At 43.1% G+C, this 27,424-nt stretch overlaps 2 protein-coding genes across 2 annotated transcripts in view; one reads left to right on the forward strand and one right to left on the reverse strand.

Annotated features, from left to right (window-relative positions):
* Positions 1-1,511: 1,511 nt before the first annotated feature.
* Positions 1,512-14,824, reverse strand: fhip2b (FHF complex subunit HOOK interacting protein 2B). The gene is made up of 18 exons (XM_054611283.1): positions 14,608-14,824; positions 12,264-12,342; positions 10,146-10,228; positions 9,739-9,822; positions 9,544-9,648; positions 9,323-9,442; positions 8,942-9,130; positions 7,994-8,193; positions 7,464-7,575; positions 7,191-7,267; positions 5,423-5,579; positions 5,164-5,333; positions 4,924-5,028; positions 4,624-4,714; positions 4,206-4,346; positions 3,916-4,056; positions 3,602-3,702; positions 1,512-2,183 (listed from the first exon to the last, which is right to left on the reverse strand). The coding sequence occupies exons 1-18, from the start codon at positions 14,656-14,658 to the stop codon at positions 2,081-2,083; spliced, it is 2,109 nt and encodes a 702-aa protein (XP_054467258.1). The 5' UTR covers positions 14,659-14,824; the 3' UTR covers positions 1,512-2,080.
* Positions 14,825-18,712: 3,888 nt separating this feature from the next.
* LOC129101450 (gelsolin-like) overlaps positions 18,713-27,424 on the forward strand; it is a 9,280-nt gene continuing 568 nt past the window's right edge. Inside the window, exons 1-19 of the mRNA XM_054611281.1 lie at positions 18,713-18,767; positions 19,612-19,812; positions 20,116-20,270; positions 20,380-20,541; positions 21,259-21,318; positions 21,393-21,482; positions 21,889-21,978; positions 22,149-22,281; positions 22,727-22,815; positions 23,113-23,241; positions 23,310-23,396; positions 23,600-23,733; positions 24,602-24,692; positions 24,776-24,946; positions 25,784-25,958; positions 26,108-26,229; positions 26,594-26,671; positions 26,753-26,813; positions 26,942-27,424. The exon at positions 26,942-27,424 is cut by the window's right edge and continues 568 nt beyond it. Of these exons, the coding sequence (XP_054467256.1) occupies positions 19,620-19,812; positions 20,116-20,270; positions 20,380-20,541; positions 21,259-21,318; positions 21,393-21,482; positions 21,889-21,978; positions 22,149-22,281; positions 22,727-22,815; positions 23,113-23,241; positions 23,310-23,396; positions 23,600-23,733; positions 24,602-24,692; positions 24,776-24,946; positions 25,784-25,958; positions 26,108-26,229; positions 26,594-26,671; positions 26,753-26,813; positions 26,942-27,069 (2,148 nt within the window). The 5' untranslated portion in view covers positions 18,713-18,767; positions 19,612-19,619 and the 3' untranslated portion in view covers positions 27,070-27,424. The remainder of the gene's footprint in view (positions 18,768-19,611; positions 19,813-20,115; positions 20,271-20,379; positions 20,542-21,258; positions 21,319-21,392; positions 21,483-21,888; positions 21,979-22,148; positions 22,282-22,726; positions 22,816-23,112; positions 23,242-23,309; positions 23,397-23,599; positions 23,734-24,601; positions 24,693-24,775; positions 24,947-25,783; positions 25,959-26,107; positions 26,230-26,593; positions 26,672-26,752; positions 26,814-26,941) is intronic.

Raw genomic sequence — 27,424 nt, forward strand, 5'->3', positions numbered from 1 at the left:
GTCGTATTTATCAGACCGATCTCAGTTTGTATATGTAAACAATGAAACCTCGATGAAAACCAGGGTTAGTCACGGAGTTCCACAGGGGTCTGTTCTTGGACCTATTTTATTTACCTTATATACGCTTCCTTTAGGGAATATTATCAGAAAACACTCAGTAAACTTTCATTGTTATGCAGATGATACCCAGTTATATCTATCAATTAAGCCAGACGAAACTAACCAGTTCTCTAAACTTCAAGCATGTCTTAAGGACATAAAAACCTGGATGACCTGTAACTTCTTAATGTTAAACTCTGAAAAAACAGAAGTTATCCTACTAGGCCCAGATCACCTTCGAAATCAATTATCTAACGATATAGTTTCTCTAGATGGCATTGCTCTAGCATCCAGCACTACTGTTAAGAACCTTGGAGTTATCTTTGATCAGGATCTGTCTTTTAACTCTTATATAAAACAGATCTCAAGGACAGCCTTTTTTCATTTACGTAACATTGCGAAAATCAGGCAAATCCTGTCTCAAAGCGATGCAGAAAAACTAGTTCATGCATTTGTTACCTCTAGACTAGATTACTGTAACTCCTTATTATCAGGCTGCTCTAATAGGTCTCTTAGATCTTTACAGTTGATCCAGAATGCTGCAGCACGTGTTCTAACAAAAACTAAGAAAAGAGATCATATTACTCCAGTATTAGCTTCTCTGCACTGGCTCCCTGTTAAATCAAGAATAGAATTTAAAATTCTTCTACTCACCTACAAAGCTCTAACTGGCCAGGCACCGTCTTATCTTAAGGAACTTATAGTTCCATATTACCCAACTAGAGAGCTGCGCTCCATCAATGCAGGGTTACTTGTGGTTCCTAGAGTATATAAAAGTAGGATGGGAGCCAGAGCCTTCAGTTATCAGGCTCCTCTTCTGTGGAACCAGGTTCCAGTTTCAGTCCGGGGGGCAGACACACTCACCACTAAGAGCAGGCTGAAGACCTTCCTTTTTGAAGCTCTGCTGATCATACTGATCAGCAGAGCTTCTCCTCCTCCTGCAGTCCGTTTTGCTGGGCCCTCTGGAGAGAAGGGGGCCCAGGAGAACCAGAACCAGAACCAGGACTGAGGGTCGGACAGTCAGACCTGCTGCAGTAAAACGGGAGGTTTTCTAAAGGGGGTCTGGAGGAGCAGTACCGCTGTGGACCACAGGGGGCGAATACACTTATTGTAAGTCACTTTGGATTACAGCGTCTGCTAAATGAATGTAATGTAATGTACTGTAATTTATTGAATATGTTCATGTGAGCGACAGTAATCAATAAAAGATTGAAAGAAGAACCACAAGGTTTTATTGACAAGAACAAATTAAATATTTATTCATCGCCGCATTCTTTGGGATAAAAACTGATCATAAATATATATATATATATATATATAATATATAATATATATATATATATTATAAATATAATATATATATATTATTAACCTTATATATATATTATTAACCTTATATATATAAAGTTCACATTATCGAGTCATCATCATCGAGTTTCCTGCTGAGGAGACATATTATTATTATTGATATTATTATTGATCTGCTATAAACAGAGACTCTGCTTCATAATGAAATATTATTAAAACGATAATAAATAAATAAAACTGCTGTTTGAGTGCAGGCTGTGACGTCACTGTGACATCACGGCTCTCAGCTGGTAGTGCAGCTTCAGGGGATTCCAGGTCTCTCCACTCAGCAGCTCTATCCAGCTCTGGACAGTCTCTGGAGGCTCACAGTGACATCACTGTGACATCACAGTGATGTCAGACTGTAAAATCAGGGTGAAGTGAGACAGATGATTAAGGCAGAGACAACGAGACGTTCAGGGTCGCCTCAGAAACGTCAAAAGGTCCACATGTTCAGTCCAGGTGGACCAGCAGAGTTACCTGATCCACTTCATACAGGATCAGGTAGAAGAATTCACCGCTGGTCCAGGTGTGTCACCGCTGGTCCAGGTGGGTCACCGCTGGTCCAGGTGTGTCACCGCTGGTCCAGGTGGGTCACCGCTGGTCCAGGTGTGTCACCGCTGGTCCAGGTGGGTCACCGCTGGTCCAGGGGCAGTTTGACAAAGGCAATGGCGGCAAGCTCCTTACAGAACTCCTCAAGGACGACGAGTCCTCTCATCAAGGTCAAGTGCTCCAGCCTGAGGATACATCCACAGGTAGACACAGGTAAGCTCAGTGTACACAGGTAAGCTCAGGTAAACTCAATGTACACAGGTAGACACAGATAAGCTCAGATAAACACAGGTAGACACAGGTAAGCTCAGTGTACACAGGTAAGCTCAGGTAAGCTCAGTGTACACAGGTAAGCTCAGGTAAACACAGGTAGACACAGGTAAGCTCAATGTACACAGGTAGACACAGATAAGATCAGATAAACACAGGTAGACACAGGTAAGCTGAATGTACACAGGTAGACACAGATAAGCTCAGATAAACACAGGTAGACACAGGTAAGCTCAGGTAAACACAGGTAGACACAGGTAAGCGCAGGTAAACACAGGTAGACACAGGTAAGCTCAGTGTACACAGGTAGACACAGGTAAGCTCAGGTGAACAGGTAGACACAGGTAAGCTCAGGTAAACACAGGTAAGCTCAGTGTACACAGGTAGACACAGGTAAGCTCAGGTAAACACAGGTAGACATAGGTAAGCTCAGGTAAACACAGGTAAGCTCAATGTACACAGGTAGACACAGGTAAGCTCAGGTAGACACAGGTAAGCCCAGGTAAACACAGGTAGACACAGGTAGACACAGGTAAGCTCAGGTAAACACAGGTAGACACAGGTAAGCTCAGTGTACACAGGTAGACACAGGTAAGCTCAGGTAAACAGGTAGACACAGGTAAGCTCAGGTAAACACAGGTAAGCTCAGTGTACACAGGTAGACACAGGTAAACTCAGGTAAACACAGGTAGACACAGGTAAGCTCAGTGTACACAGGTAGACACAGGTAAGCTCAGGTGAACAGGTAGACACAGGTAAGCTCAGGTAAACACAGGTAAGCTCAGTGTACACAGGTAGACACAGGTAAGCTCAGGTAAACACAGGTAGACATAGGTAAGCTCAGGTAAACACAGGTAAGCTCAATGTACACAGGTAGACACAGGTAAGCTCAGGTAGACACAGGTAAGCCCAGGTAAACACAGGTAGACACAGGTAGACACAGGTAAGCTCAGGTAAACACAGGTAGACACAGGTAAGCTCAGTGTACACAGGTAGACACAGGTAAGCTCAGGTAAACAGGTAGACACAGGTAAGCTCAGGTAAACACAGGTAAGCTCAGTGTACACAGGTAGACACAGGTAAACTCAGGTAAACACAGGTAGACATAGGTAAGCTCAGGTAAACACAGGTAAGCTCAATGTACACAGGTAGACACAGGTAAGCTCAGGTAAACACAGGTAGACACAGGTAAGCTCAGGTAAACACAGGTAAGCTCAGTGTACACAGGTAAACTGTTCTGCCTCATCTTTAGAAAGTGTGATTGAGGAACTGCAATCTGCTGCACACGGCTACAAAGAGCAGGTGTAAGACAGGCAGACAGACAGGTAGTTACCCGGTGTTGTGGTTCAGTCCGAGCAGGTCTCTCCTGGTGTTCAACAGTCTGTCTGTCAGGTTGGAAACCTGTTCAATCCTCTGCATCAACTCTCCCATCAACTGAGAGACAGGCAGAGAGACAGAAGGACAGACATGTAGAGAGAGACAGACAGTCAGACAGACAGTCAGACAGACAGATATAAAAACTGGTGAGTCAATTCAATATAAAAATTGATCAGACGTCACAGTTAAAAATAAAACTCAGACAGGCTGATGTTAGTCTGCTCTGACCTGAAGCAGTGAGACAGGTGTATGTCTGTCTGTGTGTCTTACCCTGATGAGGACAGAGAAGAGCGACCTGGAGCAGTGAGACAGGTGTATGTAGGGGTTGAGCAGGTATTCGTGCAGCAGCGGGTGGTTGAAGGCCGACAGTCTGGACAGAACTGCCGTCAATTTCAGGTTCAACTCGTACGGCTGCAATCACACAAGATAAACAATGACTCACCTGTGACAGGTGTACAGTGAGTCATCATAGAGGACAGACAGGTGTACAGTGAGTCATCATAGAGGACAGACAGGTGTACAGGTGAGTCATCACAGAGGACAGACAGGTGGGTGTCTACCTGCTCCAGGACGCGTCCCAGTCGGTCAAACAGAACTTTCAGCAGGTGACCTTCGAAGAACTCCTCCCCCTCACCTGAAGAGGGAGGAAGAAGACTAAGCGGCCAATTCCACGACAGAGAGAGAGACTGACACTCGGTCACCTGAGGAAGGAGCAGAAGAAGAAGACCATCAGTACCTTCTATCTCTATGAGAACCAGGTCCGGTTCTTCAGGTGAGGACCAACCAGCTATCAGATCATCACGTATGCGAGTCTGACTTCTATGTTTCTTGAAGACGGTTTAAATGAAACTGGATCTGTTGTCATAGCAGCACGTCCTTCAACCCAAGGTGTGTGTGTGTGTGTGTGTGTGTGTGTGTGTGTGTGTGTGTGTGTGTGTGTGTGTGTGTGTGTGTGTGTGTGTGTGTGTGTGATCTGACCAGTGTGTGAGCGTCGTGGACATACGACTCGTATCCTCCCTCCTGCAGCAGCTGAGCTGATCGAACCTGAACTGGAACCAAACACAGGAAACTACACACACACACACACACACACACACACACACACACACACACACACACACACACACACACACACACACACACACACACACACACACACACACACACACACACACACACACACACACACACACAATGAAACCAGTCAGTTTGTGTGTGTGTGTGTGTGTGTGTGTGTGTGTGTGTGTGTGTGTGTGTGTGTGTGTGTGTGTGTGTTACCTGTTGACAACATCAGAAGCTGATCCCAGACCAGAGAGAGGAGGAAGGAGCTGACTGTCTGAGAACAACAAGCTGTCGGAGAAGAACGGGTCCTCCTCCAGACCACTGGACAGACAGACAGACAGACAGACAGACATGATTATCTTCACTGTGATCAATATGTTTGTTTATTCTGTTTTATAATCTGCTGTTGAAGGTTGTATGACGTCATGTTGTGATGTCACAGTGTGTTGGACTCACTCGATGTCCTCATTGGCCTCATGGCTCTCAGTGTACCTGTCGTCCTGTCCTGCAGCAGGTAGAGACAGGTAACTACGACTCTGCAGGAAACTCAACACCAGCTCATCCAGAATGTCTCTGTGAGGCTTCTGTAGTAACTCTTCCACCAGAGACAGAGACGCCAAACTGATCTGGGGACAGGGAGACACACCTGGATCGGTTTGTGGGTCTTACCTGCAGAATCACCTGTATCTATACATGTGATGTGTTCTGGACTTACCTGGTCAGAGATGTGGTCGCATCGCTGCAGCAGCAGGTCAGTCAGTGTGTGTGTTCTCAGCACGAAGTGAACCAGGACATCCAGCAGAGATGAAGACTGGACCAATCTGACAGCAACACAGAGGATGGAGGTGGAGACAAGGACCACCTCCTCACACCTGAACAAAACAAACACACCTGAACTGTACTGTACTGTCACTGTCCAGTTAGTAAACACAGGTGAGGTGTTGTACTGTAGTGTCACTGTCCAGTTAGTAAACACAGGTGATGTGTTGTACTGTCACTGTCACTGTCCAGTTAGTAAACACAGGTGATGTGTTGTACTGTACTGTCACTGTCCAGTTAGTAAACACAGGTGATGTGTTGTACTGTACTGTCACTGTCCAGTTAGTAAACACAGGTGAGGTGTTGTACTGTCACTGTCACGTTAGTAAACACAGGTGATGTGTTGTACTGTACTGTCACTGTCCAGTTAGTAAACACAGGTGATGTGTTGTCCTGTACTGTCACAGTTTAACAAAAATAAAACTCAGACAGGCTGATGTTAGTCTGCTCTGACCTGAAGCAGTGAGACAGGTGTATGTCTGTCTGTGTGTCTTACCCTGATGAGGACAGAGAAGAGCGACCTGGAGCAGTGAAACAGGTGTATGTAGGGGTTGAGCAGGTATTCGTGCAGCAGCGGGTGGTTGAAGTAAGTAAGTAAGTACTAAACACAGGTGAGGTGTTGTACTGTACTGTCACTGTACAGTTAGTAAACACAGGTGAGGTGTTGTACTGTAGGGTCACTGTACAGTTAGTAAACACAGGTGAGGTGTTGTACTGTAGGGTCACTGTACAGTTAGTAAACACAGGTGAGGTGTTGTACTGTACTGTCACTGTACAGTTAGTAAACACAGGTGAGGTGTTGTACTGTCACTGTCACTGTACAGTTAGTAAACACAGGTGATGTGTTGTACTGTACTGTCACTGTCCAGTTAGTAAACACAGGTGATGTGTTGTCACTGTCACAGACAGGCTGATGTTAGTCTGCTCTGAAAGCAGTGAGACAGGTGATGTCTGTGTGTGTCTTACCCTGATGAGGACAGAGAAGAGCGACCTGGAGCAGTGAGACTGTATGTAGGGGTTGAGCAGGTATTCAGTAAACTAAACACAGGTGAGGTGTTGTACTGTACTGTCACTGTACAGTTAGTAAACACAGGTGAGGTGTCACTGTACAGTTAGTAAACACAGGTGTGTTGTACTGTACTGTACAGTTAGTAAACACAGGTGAGGTGTTGTACTGTACTGTCACTGTACAGTTAGTAAACACAGGTGAGGTGTTGTACTGTAGGGTCACTGTACAGTTAGTAAACACAGGTGAGGTGTTGTACTGTAGGGTCACTGTACAGTTAGTAAACACAGGTGAGGTGTTGTACTGTAGGGTCACTGTACAGTTAGTAAACACAGGTGATGTTGTACTGTTCACTGTACAGTTAGTAAACACAGGTGAGGTGTTGTACTGGGTCACTGTACAGTTAGTAAACACAGGTGAGGTGTTGTACTGTAGGGTCACTGTACAGTTAGTAAACACAGGTGATGTGTTGTACTGTAGGGTCACTGTACAGTTAGTAAACACAGGTGAGGTGTTGTACTGTAGGGTCACTGTACAGTTAGTAAACACAGGTGATGTGTTGTACTGTAGGGTCACTGTACAGTTAGTAAACACAGGTGAGGTGTTGTACTGTAGGGTCACTGTACAGTTAGTAAACACAGGTGAGGTGCAGACTTACGTGTGCAGCAGCTGAGGCTGAAGAACGTCAAACAACCAAAACCGATGGACACACTGAGCTAGCTTCACTGCTAACACCTGCTAACACACACACACACACACACACACACACACACACACACACACACACACACACACACACACACACACACACACACACACACACACACACACACACACACACACACACACACACACACACACACACACACGAAACACTTGAGAATGATACTGTGAACACATTCAGACAGTGTGCAGGTGTGTGTGTGTGTACCTGAGGAGCTTCTCTCATCAGGTGGTCCAGGAAGTCCAGCCAAGAGAAGAAGTTGGTCACGTGATCAGCAGCAGAAGACCTGAGATCAGAGCTGCAGCGGGAGAACTGAGAGCTGAAAACACAAAGAAGAGGTTTGCAAAGCTACGAACCAGGAAGTGAGTTGAACATAGCCGGGGTAGTCAGCAGAGTGAAACATTTAAAGAAAGGTCATTAAACTATATTATTACACAAATGAGACTGAAAGTAAGTTTTATCTGACAGATGCAGGAAGAGCAGCCGGATAATCAATCACTGACTGTGTGAAGGTGTTTAAATGAAAAGATTCATAAAATCACTGCTCCATCTAGAGACCGTAGATCTGCCTATACATACATGTGTGGGTTCTGTTAAGTTGATGTGCTCTGATTGGTCAGTGGGCGGAGCGTTTGTATGAGTAGATCTCTGATCTCCAACACCACCTGCTCCATTCAGCATCAGTTACCATGGTGATGTACCAGGTAAGAAGTGTGTTTAGTGTGCGTTCAGTGTACCTCCATGGCGTATGAGGCCAGCTCTGCACCTCTCCAGGATCCAGACTCTCCAGGGGCAGCAGGGAGTAAAGCTGCAGCAGCCTCCCAGCTAGCAGCTCTCCCAGCTGGGTATGATTGGCCAGAATCTCCCCTGAAGATTCAGACTGGAGAGCAGACAGCAGCAGGAGGCTTTCATAGGCCTTCAGACACACCGAAGCCCTCTGTGGAGACACGGTAGCATGAGGACAACAAGGAGACTACTGGAGGACAACAAGGAGACTACTGGAGGACAACAAGGAGACTACTGGAGGACAACAAGGAGACTACTGGAGGACAACAAGGAAACTACTGGAGGACAACAAGGAGACTACTGGAGGACAACAAGGAGACTACTGGAGGACAATAAGGAGACTACTGGAGGACAACAAGGAAACTACTGGAGGACAACAAGGAGACTACTGGAGGACAACAAGGAGACTACTGGATGATAAGTTCAGTAGTCTCCTTGTTGTCGTCACCTTGTTTTCGTCACATTGTTGTCGTCACGTTGTTGTCGTCACGTTGTTGTCGTCACGTTGTTGTCGTCACGTTGTTGTCGTCACCTTGTTGTCGTCACCTTGTTGTCGTCACGTTCTTGTCGTCACCTTGTTGTCGTCACCTTGTTGTCGTCACGTTCTTGTCGTCACCTTGTTGTCGTCACCTTGTTGTCGTCACGTTGTTGTCGTCACGTTGTTGTCGTCACCTTGTTGTCGTCACCTTGTTGTCGTCACCTTGTTGTCGTCACCTTGTTGTCGTCACGTTGTTGTCGTCACCTTGTTGTCGTCACGTTGTTGTCGTCACCTTGTTGTCGTCACCTTGTTGTCGTCACCTTGTTGTCGTTCAGTAGGTATCGCTGACTGATAACTAGTTCGTTATGATTGTATGTTTCAGGGGCCGCACTAGGAGGTTGTAGTTAACTAGTTCACTGACCTGACTCTTGGCAAGCTGCAGCAGAGCTGACAGCAGACGGGACTCTGATTGGACGGGGCTGCAGGTAGATGAATCCGATTGGCTGGAGGGCAGTGTCGGCTCTTTCTTGTGATTGGAGGCTTGTGATTGGAGGTTTGAGTGCTGTGATTGGTCAGAAGCTGGTTTCATGGCTGCTGGTTTATCCAGAATCTGAAAACATAGAATAACGTTTGAGATTCAATAAAACGTTATCAAATCAATAACTGTTGTTTAAATGATTCTGTGGGACATTGATACTGATCACCACGACAGTGTTCACAGTATTTCATGAAGTTAGTGGACAGGTAGAGGGACTTGTTGGCTGATGGAGCTGGTTAACGGTGCTCGTTAAGGGTTAGTTACCTGTAAGATGTATCTGAGCGTGTGCGGATCCTGTTTCACTCTGGAGCAGATCACCAATAAGAATTGAGCTTCCTCCTTCTCAGTGTGGGAACCAGGAAGTGCACAGAGATCAATCAGCTTCTGGGGGCGGGGCAGAGGTGATGTCAGACAGTGACATCACCATGACTCCAGACAAACTAATCAGAGAAGTGATTGGTTCACACCAGGTGTAGCAGTCTTACCTGCACAGGTCTGTAGACGTTGACCAGCTGCAGCAGAGGCTTCTGGATCTGAGACAACAACTTAGAGAAGAACAACAAGACCTGCTGAACCATGCCTGGAGGATACTGAGGAGGAGGAGGAGGAGGAGGAGGAGGATTAACATGAGAGGACACAGAGACTGAGTAGAATCAGACCCGATCAGAATCTCTTGTTACCTGAGCCTTCCCCAGAGTGCACAGAGTCTCCAACAGTTTGTGTTGCAGCAGATACTCCATACATGGTCCTGTGTCCTCCACCTGAGGATCAATAGATCAATGCACCAATACACCAATAGATCAATACACAAATAGATCAATGCACCAATAGATCAATGCACCAATAGATCAATGCACCAATAGATCAATACACAAATAGATCAATGCACCAATAGATCAATACACAAATAGATCAATGCACCAATAGATCAATGCACCAATAGATCAATACACCAATAGATCAATACACCAATAGATCAATGCACCAATAGATCAATACACCAATAGATCAATGCACCAATAGATCAATGCACCAATAGTCATGTCACCAATGTCATCACTGATGTAGATCACTGATGTTACACAAATTGTTTCTCTTCGTACACCAGAATGTCCAACATCTGTCTGAGACGCCACGGAACCTCCGTCTGTGTGACAGGAGTACTGTCATCTACACACACACACAGACACACACACACAGAGACACACACACAACACATAGAGACACACACACCACACAATACACCACACACACACACAGAGACACACACACACACACACACACACACACACACACACACACACACACACACACACACACACACACACAGACACACACACACACACAACACACACACACACACACACACACACACACACACACACAGACACACACACACACACACACACACACACACACACACACACACACACACACACACACACACACACACACACACACACACACACACACAGACACACACACACACACACACACACACACACACACACACACACACACACACACACACACACACACACACACACACACACACACACAGACACACACACACAGAGACACACACACACACACACACACACACACACAGACACACACACAGAGACACACACACAGAGACACACACACACACACACACACACACACACACACACACACACACAGACACACACACACACACACACACACACACACACACACAGAGACACACACACACACACACACACACAGACACACACACACACACACACACACACACACACACACACACACACACAGAGTCACACACACACACACACACAGACACAGACACACACACACACACACACACACACACACACACACACACACAGACACATTTTAGTCATTTATTTATGTTCACATTTTACAATAACAAATCTTGAACACAAACACTGGTAGATGCACTCATCAAGCCCAGAATCTCTTTGACATGTCTGATCTCAGTCTATGGATACAGGAAGCAGCGTCTCCTCCATATGTGGCGGCTGCCTATTAATACAGATATGGAGCAGAATTTTGCAAGTGCTTTAGCTTTTGGCTTCGAATTCCAGCCATCTGCAAACCCCTTATGACGAGTCTGTGGACATGGCCAAGGCTTCCAAATATAAACACAAGTAGTTTGCAGGTGTACCCCAGTTGTGCAATCTCATTTCTGAGAAGTTGGTATTTTGTAACCTTGGCAAGGAATGCCTCCTCCAGACTATAGTCAAACGTACAGCTTACTTCTAAGATGGTGACTTCTCTGCTTACCTCATCAACAACAATAACATCTGGTGTATTGGCTGTCACATTTGAAAAATAGTCAACTTCGTTATTGCACAGAGTGAACATGTCAGATGAAACCCTTGAATGGGTATATACTTTAACGGAGGAAGGTGGGGTATATAAAAGCATGTTCTTAACCAGTAAATCAACAATTCTATCATGTCTGGAAATATACATGCCCTTGTATACATGGCAGCCATTCAGAATATGTGACAGTGATTCTATGGTTGAGTTGTCGTGGTGCAGACAATGAGGAGGAAATCTGTTAGGGTACCACAGAGAGAGATTGAGTCTGGTTGGAAGAACTTGTAATCTGGCTTTAACTGCAAATGTAAGAATATCCTCATCAACTGCATAGTTCTTGAATATTGTGTGAGAAACTGTGTGATCTGCAGTGGGAATACATGCTAGCTTTCCCTGTAGCTTTAGACCAGTCCAGTGTTGTTGCTGCCTCTGCTGTTCTAACCCTAGCAGGTACCTGCGTGTGTGAGCTGGTGATACATGATGTTCAGTATCATTGACAGTTACCCTTACTGAGATTGTACAGTCAGTTATTACATCCTCAGACACCATTACAGTGTCTGAGTCAGACTTCACCCAGTCCAGGGTGTCCACACACACACAGTCACACAGTCACACACACACACACACACACACACACACACACACACACACACACACACACACACAGACACACACACACACACACACACACACACACAGACACACACACACACACACACACACACACACACACACACACACACACACACACACACACACACACACACACACACACACACACACACACACACACACACACACACGTAAACACACACGTAGACGGTGAATCTGATTGGCTGTCAGGTGTGAACAGGGAACAGTCTGCAGGTAAACTCACCTGTCGTCTTGATGTAATAGTTTGTTATTGCTTTCCAATGATCCACAAAGGACTCCAACAGGTCCACTGTAGGCTCCCTCTGAGAGACAGACAGGTAGAGAGGGAGACAGGTAGAGAGACAGACAGGTAGAGAGACAGACAGGTAGAGAGACAGACAGGTAGAGAGGGAGACAGGTAGAGAAGGTAGGACAGGTAGAGAGAGACAGGTAGAGAGAGGGACAGGTAGAGAGGGAGACAGGTAGAGAGACGGACAGGTAGAGAGAGAGACAGGTAGAGAGACGGACAGGTAGAGAGAGAGACAGGTAGAGAGACAGACAGGTAGAGAGGGAGACAGGTAGAGAGACGGACAGGTAGAGAGAGAGACAGGTAGAGAGAGAGACAGGTAGAGAGACGGACAGGTAGAGAGAGAGACAGGTAGAGAGACGGACAGGTAGAGAGAGAGACAGACAGGTAGAGAGGGAGACAGGTAGAGAGACGGACAGGTAGAGAGAGAGACAGGTAGAGAGACAGACAGGTAGAGAGGGAGACAGGTAGAGAGACAGACAGGTAGAGAGGGAGACAGGTAGAGAGACAGACAGGTAGAGAGGGAGACAGGTAGAGAGACGGACAGGTAGAGAGAGAGACAGGTAGAGAGAGAGACAGCTGGTGTGAATGTTGACTGGTGAATACTGATGGATGTTGTGATCATGTGACCAGGAGGAACTGATGTTGAGGGATGGTTGGTTCTGCCGGACCGGTGATGTGCTGCACCGGATCCATTAACGGGAGATTAACGGGATATTAACGGGAGATTAACGGGAGATTAACGGGTGATTAACGGGAGATTAACGGGTGATTAACAGGTGATTAACGGGTGATTAACGGGTGATTAACAGGAGATTAACGGGAGATTAACGGGTGATTAACAGAATGGAATGCACCGATTGGCCGAGAGCAGCCAGATGTTTCCTCTTTGTGCAGCTCAGAGTCCAGCAGGCTACATGTTTGCATGATGCAGACTTTGAATGTTAAATAAAGTATGTAATGAAAGGAAACCTGTCATTTGGTGTTTGTTGTAGAACATCTGGACATTAGGTGAGGAATAGTGTTGCTGAAGAACCGCTGGTTCTTATGGACTCCATGTTCTGTTTGGTTCTGTTTGGTTCTTATGGACTCCATGTTCTGTTTGGTTCTGTTTGGTTCTTATGGACTACATGTTCTGTTTGGTTCTGTTTGGTTCTTATGGACTCCATGTTCTGTTTGGTTCTGTTTGGTTCTTATGGACTCCATGTTCTGTTTGGTTCTGTTTGGTTCTTATGGACTACATGTTCTGTTTGGTTCTGTTTGGTTCTTATGGACTACATGTTCTGTTTGGTTCTGTTTGGTTCTTATGGACTCCATGTTCTGTTTGGTTCTGTTTGGTTCTTATGGACTCCATGTTCTGTTTGGTTCTGTTTGGTTCTTATGGACTACATGTTCTGTTTAGTTCTTATGGACTACATGTTCTGTTTAGTTCTTATGGACTACATGTTCTGTTTAGTTCTGTTTGGTTCTTATGGTTCTGTTTGGTTCTGTTTGGTTCTTATGGACTACATGTTCTGTTTGGTTCTGTTTGGTTCTTATGGACTACATGTTCTGTTTGGTTCTTATGGACTACATGTTCTGTTTAGTTCTGTTTGGTTCTTATGGACTACATGTTCTGTTTGGTTCTGTTTGGTTCTTATGGACTACATGTTCTGTTTGGTTCTGTTTGGTTCTTATGGACTACATGTTCTGTTTGGTTCTGTTTGGTTCTTATGGACTACATGTTCTGTTTGGTTCTGTTTGGTTCTTATGGACTACATGTTCTGTTTGGTTCTGTTTGGTTCTGCTTCTTTAAGTTCTTTAAGGATTAACAACAGTTCATTGTGTTTCTTTAAGAGCACAATATTAAACATTCATATTCTGCCTTAAGGCGTCACACTGAGACCAGCTGACCTGAGACCAGCTGACCTGTGACGTCACACCTCCTCCACGTCACCAGCTCACCTGCTGCAGGTAAACAGGACACATGTACAGGCTAGCTTTAGCTGTTAGCTCCAAACTGAGCTGTAGTCTGTTCAACAGACAGACAGACAGGCAGAGAGACAGACATACAGACAGACAGGCAGACAGACAGACAGGCAGACAGACAGACAGGCCAGACAGACAGGCAGAGAGACAGACAGACAGACAGACAGGCAGACAGACAGGCAGACAGACAGACAGACAGGCAGAGAGACAGACAGGCAGACAGGCAGAGAGACAGACATACAGACAGACAGGCAGAGAGACAGACAGGCAGAGAGACAGACAGACAGACAGCAGTAACATATGTGTGTCTCACCGTCTCTAGAGCGTGTAGCAGCATGCTGCCCAGCCTGCTGAACGCCTCCATCTGTAGACAGTTAACCAGTAGACAGTTAACCAGTAGACAGTTAACCAGTAGACAGTTAACCAGTAGACAGTTAACCAGTAAACAGTTAACCAGTAAACAGTCAACCAGTAAACAGTTAACCAGTAAACAGTTAACCAGTAGACCAGTAGACCTGTTAACAGTTAACCTGGTTACCACACTAACAGCTGATCCGGGTCAGAGAACGAAACAAAAACATCCGGGGAGAAGTTTCAGAATAAAAGCACAAAAAGGGTTGTATCAGTTCCGGTTTCAGAATAATATTTTTTGTTTTCATTATATTTATTTAATGTGTGATTAATGTTTATTATCTTTATTTTATATTTTATTTAATGTTTATTATCTTTATTTAATGTTTTATTTAATGTTTATTATCTTTATTTAATGTTTTATTATCTTTATTTAATATTTAATTATTTTTATTTAATGTTTTATTATCTTTATTTAATATTTAATTATTTTTATTTAATGTTTATTATCTTTATTCAAGGTTTTATTATCTTTATTTAATCTCTATTATCTTTAATGTTTATTATCTTTATTTAATGTTTATTATCTTTATTTAATATTTAATTATCTTTATTTAATGTTTTATTATCTTTATTTAATATTTAATTATCTTTATTTAATGTTAATTATCTTTATTTAATATTTAATTACCTTTATTTAATGTTAGAGGCCCCGGGGTAGACCCAGAACTCGCTGGAGAGATTATATATCTCGTCTGGCCTGGGAACGCCTCGGGGTTCCCCAGGAGGAGCTGGAAAGTGTTGCTGGGGAGAAGGAGGTCTGGAGGACCCTCCTTAGCTTGCTGCCCCCGAGACCTTGCCCCGGATAAGAGGAGGAGATGGATGGATGGATGGATAATATTTAATTATCTTTATTTAATGTTTATTATCTTTATTTAATGTTTATTATCTTTATTTAATGTTTATTATCTTTATTTAATGTTTATTATCTTTATTTAATGTTTATTATCTTTATTTAATATTTAATTATTTTTATTTAATGTTTATTATCTTTATTTAATGTTTATTATCTTTATTTAATGTTTTATTATCTTTATTTAATGTTTATTATCTTTATTTAATGTTTATTATCTTTATTTAATGTTTATTATCTTTATTTAATGTTTATTTTCTTTATTTAATGTTTATTATCTTTATTTAATGTTTAATTATCTTTATTAAATGTTTAATTATCTTTATTTAATGTTTATTATCTTTATTTAGTGTTTTATTATCGTTATTTAATGTTTATTATCTTTATTTAATGTTTAAATATATTTATTTAATATTTTATTATCTTTATTTAATGTTTTATTTCTTTATTTAATGTTTATTATCTTCATTTAATGTTTTATTATCTTTATTTAATGTTTTATTATGTTTATCTAATATTTAATTACCTTTATTTAATATTTAATTATCTTTATTGAATGTTTAATTATCTTTATTTAATGTTTAATTATCTTTATTTAATGTTTATTATCTTTATTAAATGTTTATTATCTTTATGTAATGTTTTATTATCTTTATTTAATATTTAATTATCTTTATTTAATGTTTATTATCTTTATTAAATGTTTATTATCTTTATGTAATGTTTTATTATCTTTATGTAATATTTAATTATCTTTATTTAATGTTTATTATCTTTATTTAATGTTTATTATCTTTATTTAATGTTTTATTATGTTTATTTAATATTTCATTATCTTCATTTAATATTTAATTATCTTTATTTAATGTTTATTATCTTTATTTAGTGTTTTATTATCGTTATTTAATGTTTATTATCTTTATTTAATATTTAATTATCTTATTAAATGTTTAATTATCTTTATTTAATGTTTTATTATATTTATTTAATTATCTTTATTTAATGTTTAAATATATTTATTTAATATTTTATTATCTTTATTTAATGTTTTATTATCTTTATTTAATGTTTATTATCTTCATTTAATGTTTTATTATCTTTATTTAATGTTTTATTATGTTTATTTAATATTTAATTACCTTTATTTAATATTTAATTATCTTTATTGAATGTTTAATTATCTTTATTTAATGTTTAATTATCTTTATTTAATGTTTATTATCTTTATTAAATGTTTATCTTTATTTAATGTTTATTATCTTTATTAAATGTTTAATTATCTTTATTAAATGTTTATTATCTTTATGTAATGTTTTATTATCTTTATTTAATATTTAATTATCTTTATTTAATGTTTATTATCTTTATTAAATGTTTATTATCTTTATGTAATGTTTTATTATCTTTATTTAATATTTAATTATCTTTATTTAATATTTTATTATCTTTATTTAATGTTTATTATCTTTATTTGATGTTTTATTATCTTTATTTAATATTTAATTATCTTTATTTAATGTTTATTATCTTTATTTAATGTTTATTATCTTTATTTAATGTTTTATTATGTTTATTTAATATTTCATTATCTTCATTTAATATTTCATTATCTTCATTTAATATTTAATTATCTTTATTTAATGTATATTTAATGCACACCCCTGCCCCACCACTCCTCTCTGCTGCCTGGGGTGACTGGTTGCCCTGTCGCTCAGAGGTCCCTGTGGCCGATCCACCCGGTCACAGCTTCTCTCTGTCCTGACCCCTCAGTGGAGGCTCTGGTTTATGCTTTAAGATGCTTGTTTAAGAAAGGAGATGCACTGATGACTTCTGGTGACTAGTAGTTCTCTTGAATACCTATGTTGAACACACTTCCTGTAAGTCGCTTTGGATAAAAGCGTCTGCTAAATGACTGTAATGTAATGTAATGTAATGTAATCTTTATTTAATGTTTATTATCTTTATTTAATGTGTATTATCTTTATTAAATGTTTAATTATCTTTATTTAATGTTTATTATATTTATTTAATGTTTATTATCTTTATTTAATGTTTAATTATCTTTATTTAATGTTTGTTATATTTATTTAATGTTTATTATCTTTATGAAATGTTTAATTATCTTTATTTAATGTTTGTTATATTTATTTAATGTTTATTATCTTCATTTAATGTTTAATTACCTTTATTTAATGTTTAATTACCTTTATTTAATATTTAATTACCTTTATTTAATATTTAATTATCTTTATTTAATGTTTCATGGTTTGTCGGATGTAGTAAATAGGTTCGTTCACCGGCGATCACCGCGCAATGCATGCCGGGTAGATCAGGACTCACTCTTCTCCAACGACCCTGTTGTTTTTACGTCATACAGCAACATTACTACAAAGTTAATACTTATTTTATCTCAACGCTTCCTGTTTCCATTTCAAAATAAAATCCACAAGCGTCTTTATGTGACAGAATCTCCTCATCCTAAACACAAGGCTTTTATTCTGAAAGAAATGTAGCATGTTGTAGAACTTCCTGGTACTGCTGACACAGATTGTGATGGGACAAAGTAAATAGTGTCCACAGTGTGTGTAGGAAGAGGGAGAGTGTATATATGTTTATATATTTATGTATATTATGTATAAACATTTATGTATATATATGTATAAACATATATATATATATATATATATACATATATATATATAAAATGATGGTCAATACATACATATATATATATATACCAATATGTATATATATATATATATATATATATATATATACATATATATGTTTATATATACATATATATATACATATATATATATAAACATACATTATAAACATATATATACGTTTATATATACATATATATATACATATATATAAACATACATATACATATATATACATATATATATATATATATATATATATATATATATGTATATATGTATATGTATACATATGTTTATATATTCAGGTCCGTGTGCTCATGCAGTTGAATATGATGATTAGTAATTCAACAGTCTTCAGGTTTCAGCAGCAGAGTTTCAGGCTGGTTACATCAGCTGGGTGTGTCAGGTGGGGGAGGGGAGGAGGACAGGTAGAGTTACCTGTCCTCCTCCCCTCCCCCACAGGCTCCTCCTCCTCCCCCACAGTCTCAGGTGAAGCTCATCGTTCTGCAGCTCTTTAATCTAACTGAACGTCCAACGGTGAGTTTGTCTTCATCTCTCTCTGCTGCTCTTTAACATTTATGATCAATCACTTCATGCTTTAGTCCGTAGAAAACAGAAGTGAATCTTTTGTTTCATTCTGAGCTCCAGAAACTCTTCAGCTTTAGATCAGCTGAAGATTCTGTTCAAGTCTCCCTGTCTGTCTGTCTCCCTGTCTGTCTGTCTCCCTGTCTGTCTCCCTGTCTCCCTGTCTGTCTCCCTGTCTCCCTGTCTCCCTGTCTGTCTCTCTGTCTCCCTGTCTGTCTGTCTCCCTGTCTGTCTGTCTGTCTCCCTGTCTGTCTCTCTGTCTCCCTGTCTGTCTCCCTGTCTCCCTGTCTGTCTCTCTGTCTCCCTGTCTCCCTGTCTCCCTGTCTGTCTGTCTGTCTGTCTCCCTGTCTGTCTGTCTCCCTGTCTGTCTGTCTCCCTGTCTGTCTGTCTGTCTGTCTCCCTGTCTCCCTGTCTGTCTGTCTCCCTGTCTGTCTATCTGTCTGTCTGTCTCCCTGTCTGTCTGCCTGTCTGTCTGTCTGTCTGTCTCCCTGTCTGTCTGTCTCTGTGTCTCTCTGAAAAGACGATATTAAACTTTCACTTTGTTTCTTCCACAAAGACACGTTTAATATTTTGGTTTGTAAATAAACACAAATTATTTCTAAAATATATCATTTAGATTCTTTTGATTGTACAACGATGTTGGACAGTTCATCATGTTTATGTTTTTAACCTAGTAACAAGGAGGAAATGTAGTACTACACTGTTGTCCTCTGAAGTACAAGTACACAGTAAGTAGTTAACAGCTGCGTTGCAAACGTCTTAGTATTCAGGTGTTGTGTGGCTCCTCCCCCTGCAGGTGACATCATGGTGTTTCATCCAGAGTTTGAGGGGGCGGGTCAGAGGGCGGGGCTTCAGGTGTGGCGAGTCGAGAACATGGAGCTGGTTCCTGTTCCTGTGAGTCTGTACGGAGGGTTCTACAGCGGGGACACGTACCTGGTTCTCTACAGCACCGAGAACCGCCAGGGAACCCTGCAGTACGACCTGCACTACTGGATAGGTACTAGTACTACAACTACTGCAATACATAATGTACTAATACTACTACACCTGCAGTACGACCTGCACTACTGGATAGGTACTAGTACTAGTACTGCTATAATACATTATGTACTAATACTACTAGAGCTGGCCCTGGGTAGGAACCCTGAGGAACTCCACATGTAAAGACCTCTACACATCACGTTCTACAACAGGGTACTCGTACTTGTAGTAGCAGCAGTACTAGCGGTTGGTAGCAGCCTCTGTAGCTGGTTGTGATGTGTCTCTGGTTCTGCGTTGTAATTGGTCGGTTGTCATGCAGGGTCAGAGTGCTCTCAGGATGAGAGTGGGGCGGCGGCCATATTTGCGGTGCAGATGGACGATTTCCTCCAGGGGGCGCCAATCCAGTACCGCGAAGTCCAGGGCCACGAGTCCAGAACCTTCTCTGGGTACTTCAGAACCGGACTTAAGTACATGGTAAGTACAGAGTATTACTACCAGTACTACCGTATCAGTACTGCTGAGGTGTCATTGTCATCACTACATCTTCAAAGATCCTGTGATGACATCACTTCCTCTCACACAGAAAGGGGGCGTGGCTTCAGGGTTTCAACATGTGGTGACCAATGATGTGGAAGTTGAGAGGCTGCTGCAGGTCAAAGGTCGACGCGTCATCAGGGCGACGGAGGTTCCTGTCAGCTGGGAGAGTTTCAACCATGGAGACAGCTTTATACTGGACCTGGGAGAGGTGAGACAGGTAGAAAGGTGAGACAGGAGAAGAGTCCAAGACAGAGAGACAGGTGGAGAGATGAGAAGGTATAGAGAGAGACAGTAGGAGGTATGAGACAGAGAGAGACAGAGAGAGAGAGACAGGGAGAGAGAGGGAGACAGTAGGAGGTAAGAGACAGGGAGAGAGAGAGGCAGAGAGACAGTAGGAGGTATGAGACAGAGGGAGAGAGAGAGAGAGAGAGACAGGGAGAGAGAGGGAGACAGTAGGAGGTATGAGACAGGGAGAGAGAGAGAGAGAGAGAGAGAGAGAGAGAGAGAGACAGGGAGAGAGGCAGAGAGACAGTAGGAGGTATGAGACAGGGAGAGAGAGAGAGAGAGAGAGAGAGAGAGAGAGAGACAGGCAGAGAGAGAGAGACAGGTAGAGAGACAGTAGGAGGTATGAGACAGGGAGAGAGGGAGAGAGAGAGAGAGACAGGGAGAGAGAGGGAGACAGTAGGAGGTATGAGACAGGGAGAGAGAGAGAGAGAGAGACAGGCAGAGAGACAGTAGGAGGTATGAGACAGGGAGAGAGAGAGAGAGAGAGACAGGCAGAGAGAGAGAGAGACAGGCAGAGAGACAGTAGGAGGTATGAGACAGGGAGACGTGGACAGACAGCTCTGAACCTGTCTCTCTCTCTCTCTCTCTCTCTCTCTCTCTCTCTCTCTCTCTCTCTCTCTCTCTCTCTCTTTCTCTGCAGGAAATCATCCAGTGGTCTGGTTCCCATAGCAACCACTTCGAAAAGCTGAAGGCCACCATGGTGAGTGATGACATCACATCATGACATCATCATTATTCGGTGACATCAAGACTGACTGATTGATTGATTGACAGGTGTCTCGGGGTATCCGTGATGACGAGCGGTGTGGGCGGGGCCAGCTGCTGGTCTGTGAGGAGGGGGAGGAGCCAAATAGGATGCTGCAGGTGATGAATATACTTCTACTACAAATACAAATGGGGCGGCTGTGGCACATGAGGTAGAGCGCTTGTCCCGTAACCACAAGGTTGGTGGTTCAAACCCCTCTACCGGCAACATGCCGAGGTGTCCTTGAGCAAGACACCTAACCCCAAGTTGCTCCCCGGGCGCTTCATTGCAGCCCACTGCTCCTCCGGGATGGTTAAATGCAGAGAAATAATTTCCCCATTGTGGGACTAATAAAGGATTGATTATTATTATTATTATTATTATTATTATTATTATACTACAAGTATATCATATGTACTATAAGTATATACTTAATGTACCACATGTATGCTGTTTACTTGTTACTTCTTCCTGTTGAAGAGTCCTGTTGACCTCTGACCTCTCTGTTGACCTCTGACCTCTCAGGTCCTCGGGGAGAAGCCGGAGCTGCCTGACGCTCACGCTGACGACACCAGAGTTGACGCCTCTAACAGGAAGCTGGCTCAGCTCTACCAGGTAACATTCACACAGATGGTGTGTTCTGATTGGTCCAGATGTTTCTCACCTTCCAATCAGCTCTGCGGCTGCTTATGATGTCACTGATCCAAAACCTTCCATGTGTCCACTTTGAGACTTTTATTGTGACGTTACAACAGGAAGTGGTCACCTGTCTGTCTCTCCACCAGGTGTCTAACGCAGATGGTGACATTGACGTTACCATGGTAGCAGAGCACAACCCGTTCTCCCAGGATGCTTTGCAGTCCAGCGAGTGTTTCATCCTCGACAACGGGGCCAACGGACACATCTTCGTCTGGAAAGGTAACTGGTCTGAAACCAGTCAGACCATAGTGTCCAGTCTGAAACCAGTCAGACCATAGTGTCCAGTCTGAAACCAGTCAGACCATAGTGTCCAGTCTATGGAGCTTATTATTATTTATTTTTTTGGAAACAGAGTTTATTCTTGTTATGAACCTCTTTAACGTGCTCTTAAATAGTCTACCTGCTGTTTTGATCTGGAAGCTCCTCCCTCTTTCCTTTGATCTGCAGGTCGCTGAGCTTTTCTTTATCACAACCGTCTGTTCAGAGAGTGTGTGATGTCATATATGTAAGCTTCAAACATTTACATAATCAATAGTGGTAGTCTATTTTGATTAAATCAAACTCCAACAACAGACTGGTAGAGAGACAGACAGGCAGACAGGTAGAGAGACAGACAGACAGGTAGAGAGAGAGAGACAGGCCTGATATTGTGATGTGTGTTCAGGTAAGGATGCTAACACTGAAGAGCGTCGGGCGGTTCTGAAGAGTGCAGAGAAGTTTATCAGCAAGATGAACTACCCAACGCACACACAGGTAAACACACACACACACACACACACACACACACACACACACACACACACACACACACACACACACACACACACACACACACACACACACACACACACACACACACACACACACACAGGTAAACACACACGCAGGTAAACACACACACACACACACAGGTAAACACACAGGTAAACACACACACAGGTAAACACACACATGTAAACACACATATAACTGAAGCTCTTCATCTCTACATGTCCCACCTGTCTCACCTCTCTCACCTGTCTCCCCCGTCCCACCTGTCTCCCCCTTCAGATTCAGGTCCTTCCTGAGAACGGGGAGACTCCGCTCTTCCAACAGTTCTTTAAGGACTGGAGGGACCCTGACTACACCGTCGGCATGGGAACAGCCTATGTATCCAATCAGATCGCGAGAATAGAGAAGGTACTCAAATCAGGACCAGGACCAATCAGAGAACTGCCCTCCACAAACTAACTCTTCTGATTGGACAGGTTCCGTTTGACGCATCGAAGCTCCACCAATCAGAAGCCATGGCAGCGCAGCACGGGATGCTGGACCGAGGAGACGGAGAGAAACAGGTGATGGATCCGACCAATCGACTACAGCTAAGAGTCATGGGACATGTAGTTTATCAATGCACAATGTCTGTCTGTCTCTCTGTGTGTGTGTCTGCCTGTCTGTCTGTCTCTCTGTCTCTCTCTCTCTCTGTGTGTGTCTGTATCTGTCTCTCTAACTGTCTGTCTATCTCTCTCTCTGTCTGTCTCTACCTGTCTGTCTGTAGCTCTGGCGTATTGAGGGACCGGAGAAGGTTCCGGTGGATCCGTCTGTCTTCGGTCAGTTCTATGGAGGAGACAGTTACATCATCTTGTATCGTTACCATCACAACAACAGAGAGGGTGACATCATCTACATATGGTGATCTCATACTCATACATGAATATATGAATAATTAGCTGGTTTAACTGTGTTTCTGCACGATGTGTTCAGGTACTTTAAGGACAGGAGGAGCTTCCTCTGGAGACTTAAAGTGGCCCTATTATGCTTTTCCACTTTTGAGGTCATAATGTAACTTTATTAGGTCATAATGTAACTCTGAGGTCACAATGTAACTCTATGAGGTCACAATGTAAAATTATGAGGTCACAATGTAACTCTATGAGGTCACAATGTAACTTTATGAGGTCATTACATTACATTACATTACATTACAGTCATTTAGCAGACGCTTTTATCCAAAGCGACTTACAGGAAGTGTATTCAACATAGGTATTCAAGAGAACTACTAGTCACCAGAAGTCATAAGTGCATCTCCTTTCTTAAACAAGCATCTCAAAGCATAAGCCAGAGCAAAAGTATAGTGCAGAGGGTTACAATGTGTAACTTTATGAGGTCACAATGTAACTTTATGAGGTCATAATGTAACTTTATGAGGTCACAATGTAACTTTATGAGGTCATAATGTAACTTTGATAGTTTGGCCTTCAGACAACAAAAGAGAGAGACGGAGCTGAAGGTAGAGGAAGAGTTTTTTGAAATGTGAAACGTTGACCAATCACAACAGAGTGGGCTAGCTGACCAATCAGAGCACACTTTGCTTTCTGGAGGGAGGAGCTACAACGGAGAGTTTCAGAGAGCGGGTGAGAAGAGGAGCTGCAGGACAGAATGATGAGAAAAACAAGGAGGATTATGGGGATTAACGCATTAAACATGTTGTAACTGTAACAGGAGATAAAAATATCATAATAGGGCCTGTTTAAATATTAAACCAAACCTCTCTGTTCAGGCAGGGAGCAGAGTCCAGCCAGGATGAGGTCGGAGTGTCGGCCATCTTGGCAATCCAGCTGGATGAAGAACTGGGAGGGGGGGCAGTACAGGTAGAGCACCGGACCCAGATCTGTTCATACACCGGGTCTCTAACCCTCCGAGCCTGACCTGATCCCCCTCTGACCGTCTGCAGGTCCGTGTGGTTCAGGGCAAAGAGCCTGCCCACCTCATGACTGTGTTTAGGGGCCAACCAATGGTGGTGTACAAGGGCGGGACTTCTAGAGGGGCTGGCCAATCAGAGGTGGCAGATACACGTCTGTTCCAGGTGCGAGCCAATCCAGTGGGAGACTCCAGAGCTGTGGAGGTGAGACAGAAAACCAGAGCCTACACTCATTTCAGTCCCTGAACGCCCCACACTCATTTCAGTCCCTGAACGCCCCACACTCATTTCGGTTCCTGAACGCCCCACACTCACTTTGGTTCCTGAACGCTCCACACTCACTTTGGTCCCTGAACGCCCCACACTCACTTTGGTCCCTGAACGCCCCACACTCACTTTGGTTCCTGAACGCCCCACACTCATTTCAGTCCCTGAACGCCCCACACTCACTTTAGTTCCCGAACGTCCCACATGTTGTGGCAGAAATGCAGTGAAGAGACGAGACGAGTTTAGCAACCAGCGGGGATACTTTATTGCAGACGAGCTTACAACAAAAGTCCGACACGTTAGTTCTTACATATCTTTTATACCCTTAGTCTCGCCCCCCTTACATCACTTTCAGACAGTCTTGTCGATTGGACCATAACAAAACACATCTGGCCTTTCACTCACGTCCTCTTTTCCTTCTTTGTGTCAGGTCATGGTAACCTCCTTAAAGGACAAATGATACTTGGACAGGAAATGTTATTCTTTTTTCCCAACTTTCCGGTTTACCACTTCTGATGGAACCGCTTGCCTCCCTTATTCCCACAGATGATCTTATGAAACAAGTTATTGAATTCAACATAACGTTATATAAAGTTGAATAAAGTTGTATATTAGATAGACTTTCCTCAACAAACACTCACTTTAGTTCCCGAACGCCCCACACTCATTCTTTTTAACACAGTTGTCAGTCACATCGTCATCAGGCGGATTTGTAATCTGACTCCAACCGTTATTAGTTTGACCAGTTTGACCAGTTTGACCGGTCCTCCTCAGTTGGATCCGTCCTCCTCCAGACTGAACTCCAGTGATGTCTTCCTGCTGGTCTCCTCCTCTGGATCCTGGATGTGGAGAGGAAGAGGAAGCAGCTCAGCTGAAATCCACGGAGCTGAGCACCTGGCTGGACTCCTGCAGGTGACCCCCACCCCACTGGAGGAGGGGGAGGAAGAAGGTGAGGGGTAGGATGAAGGGTAAGTGGGTGAAGGGGGTGATGGGGGAGGAAGAAGGTGAGGAGGAAGGGTGATGGGGGAGGGTGATGTGGAGTCTGTTTGGTCCAATGAACTGCATTAAACCTGAATCTCTATCTGTGTTTGATCACAGGTGCATTCTGGGATGCTTTGGGGGGGCAGGAGGACCACTGTGGACCCCCCCGACTGAAGAACAAGATGGAGGCTTCTCCCCCTCGTCTGTTTGCCTGCTCCAACCAGACGGGATGCTTTCTGGTCTGTCTGTCCCTTACCCGTCCCTCACCCGTCCCTTACCCGTCCCTCACCCGTCCCTTACCTGTCTGTCACCCGTCCCTCACCCGTCTGTCACCCGTCCCTTACCCGTCTGTCACCCGTCCGTCACCTGTCCCTCACATCTCTCACCCATCTGTCACACGTCTCTCACCGTCCCTCTCCTGTTTCTCACCCGTCCGTCTCCATCCCTTACCAGTCCCTCAACCGCCCGTCACCCATATCTGTGAGGGGGTGATGTGGTCACTAAGGGGTGTCGTTGCTAGGATACTGGAGAGATGGGTGCTAGAATAACGAAACCTTCGGGTGGTAACGTCTAAACCAGATGTGTGTGTGTGTTTGTCTTCAGATGGAGGAAGTTCTAGGTGAGCTGATGCAGGACGACCTTGTTCCTGATGATGTAATGATCCTGGATACCTGGGACCAGGTAAGTCTCCAACCATCACCATGGTAACATGTCCAACATCTTTATCCTCTTCGTCTCCTCACTTCCTGTGTCCTCCTGCAGGTATTTGTTTGGATCGGAAACGAGGCTCGTGAGGAGGAGAAGACGGAGGCGGTGGCGTCAGGTGAGACGCTAACAGCTAACTGTGTGTACACCTGGTTCAGGTGGTCCTGGATGCTAACAGCTAACTGTGTGTACACCTGGTTCAGGTGGTCCTGGATGCTAAATGCTAACAGCTAACTATGTGTGCAGCTGTCAGGTACCTGGAGAGCGACCCGGCTGACAGAGACCCTCGTACACCGATTGTCACGGTGAAACAGGGATTTGAACCGCCGACCTTCACCGGCTGGTTCCTGGGCTGGAAACACGAAACAGAGTGACATCACTTCCTGTTTATACTCGCCTGAATTCTCACTGCTTTGTTCTAATAAAACCTGTCTGTGTGTGACGTGTCACTTATCGCCATAGCAACAGTTTGATAGAGTAATAGTTTAATGGAGCATCTATTTATAATAAATAACAAGAACAGAGACAGAAGCCACAGTAGAGTCCAGCAGAGTTCAGTATAGTCCAGTGGAGTCCAGTATAGTCCAGTAGAGCTCAGTAGAGTCCAGTGGGGTTCAGTATAGTCCAGCAGAGCTCAGTAGAGTCCAGTGGGGTTCAGTATAGTCCAGCAGAGTCCAGTAGAGCTCAGTAGAGTCCAATGGGGTTCAGTATAGTCCAATAGAGCTCAGG

Source organism: Anoplopoma fimbria, chromosome 13, assembly GCF_027596085.1.
Source record: "Anoplopoma fimbria isolate UVic2021 breed Golden Eagle Sablefish chromosome 13, Afim_UVic_2022, whole genome shotgun sequence".
NCBI classification, from domain to species: Eukaryota; Metazoa; Chordata; class Actinopteri; order Perciformes; family Anoplopomatidae; genus Anoplopoma; species Anoplopoma fimbria.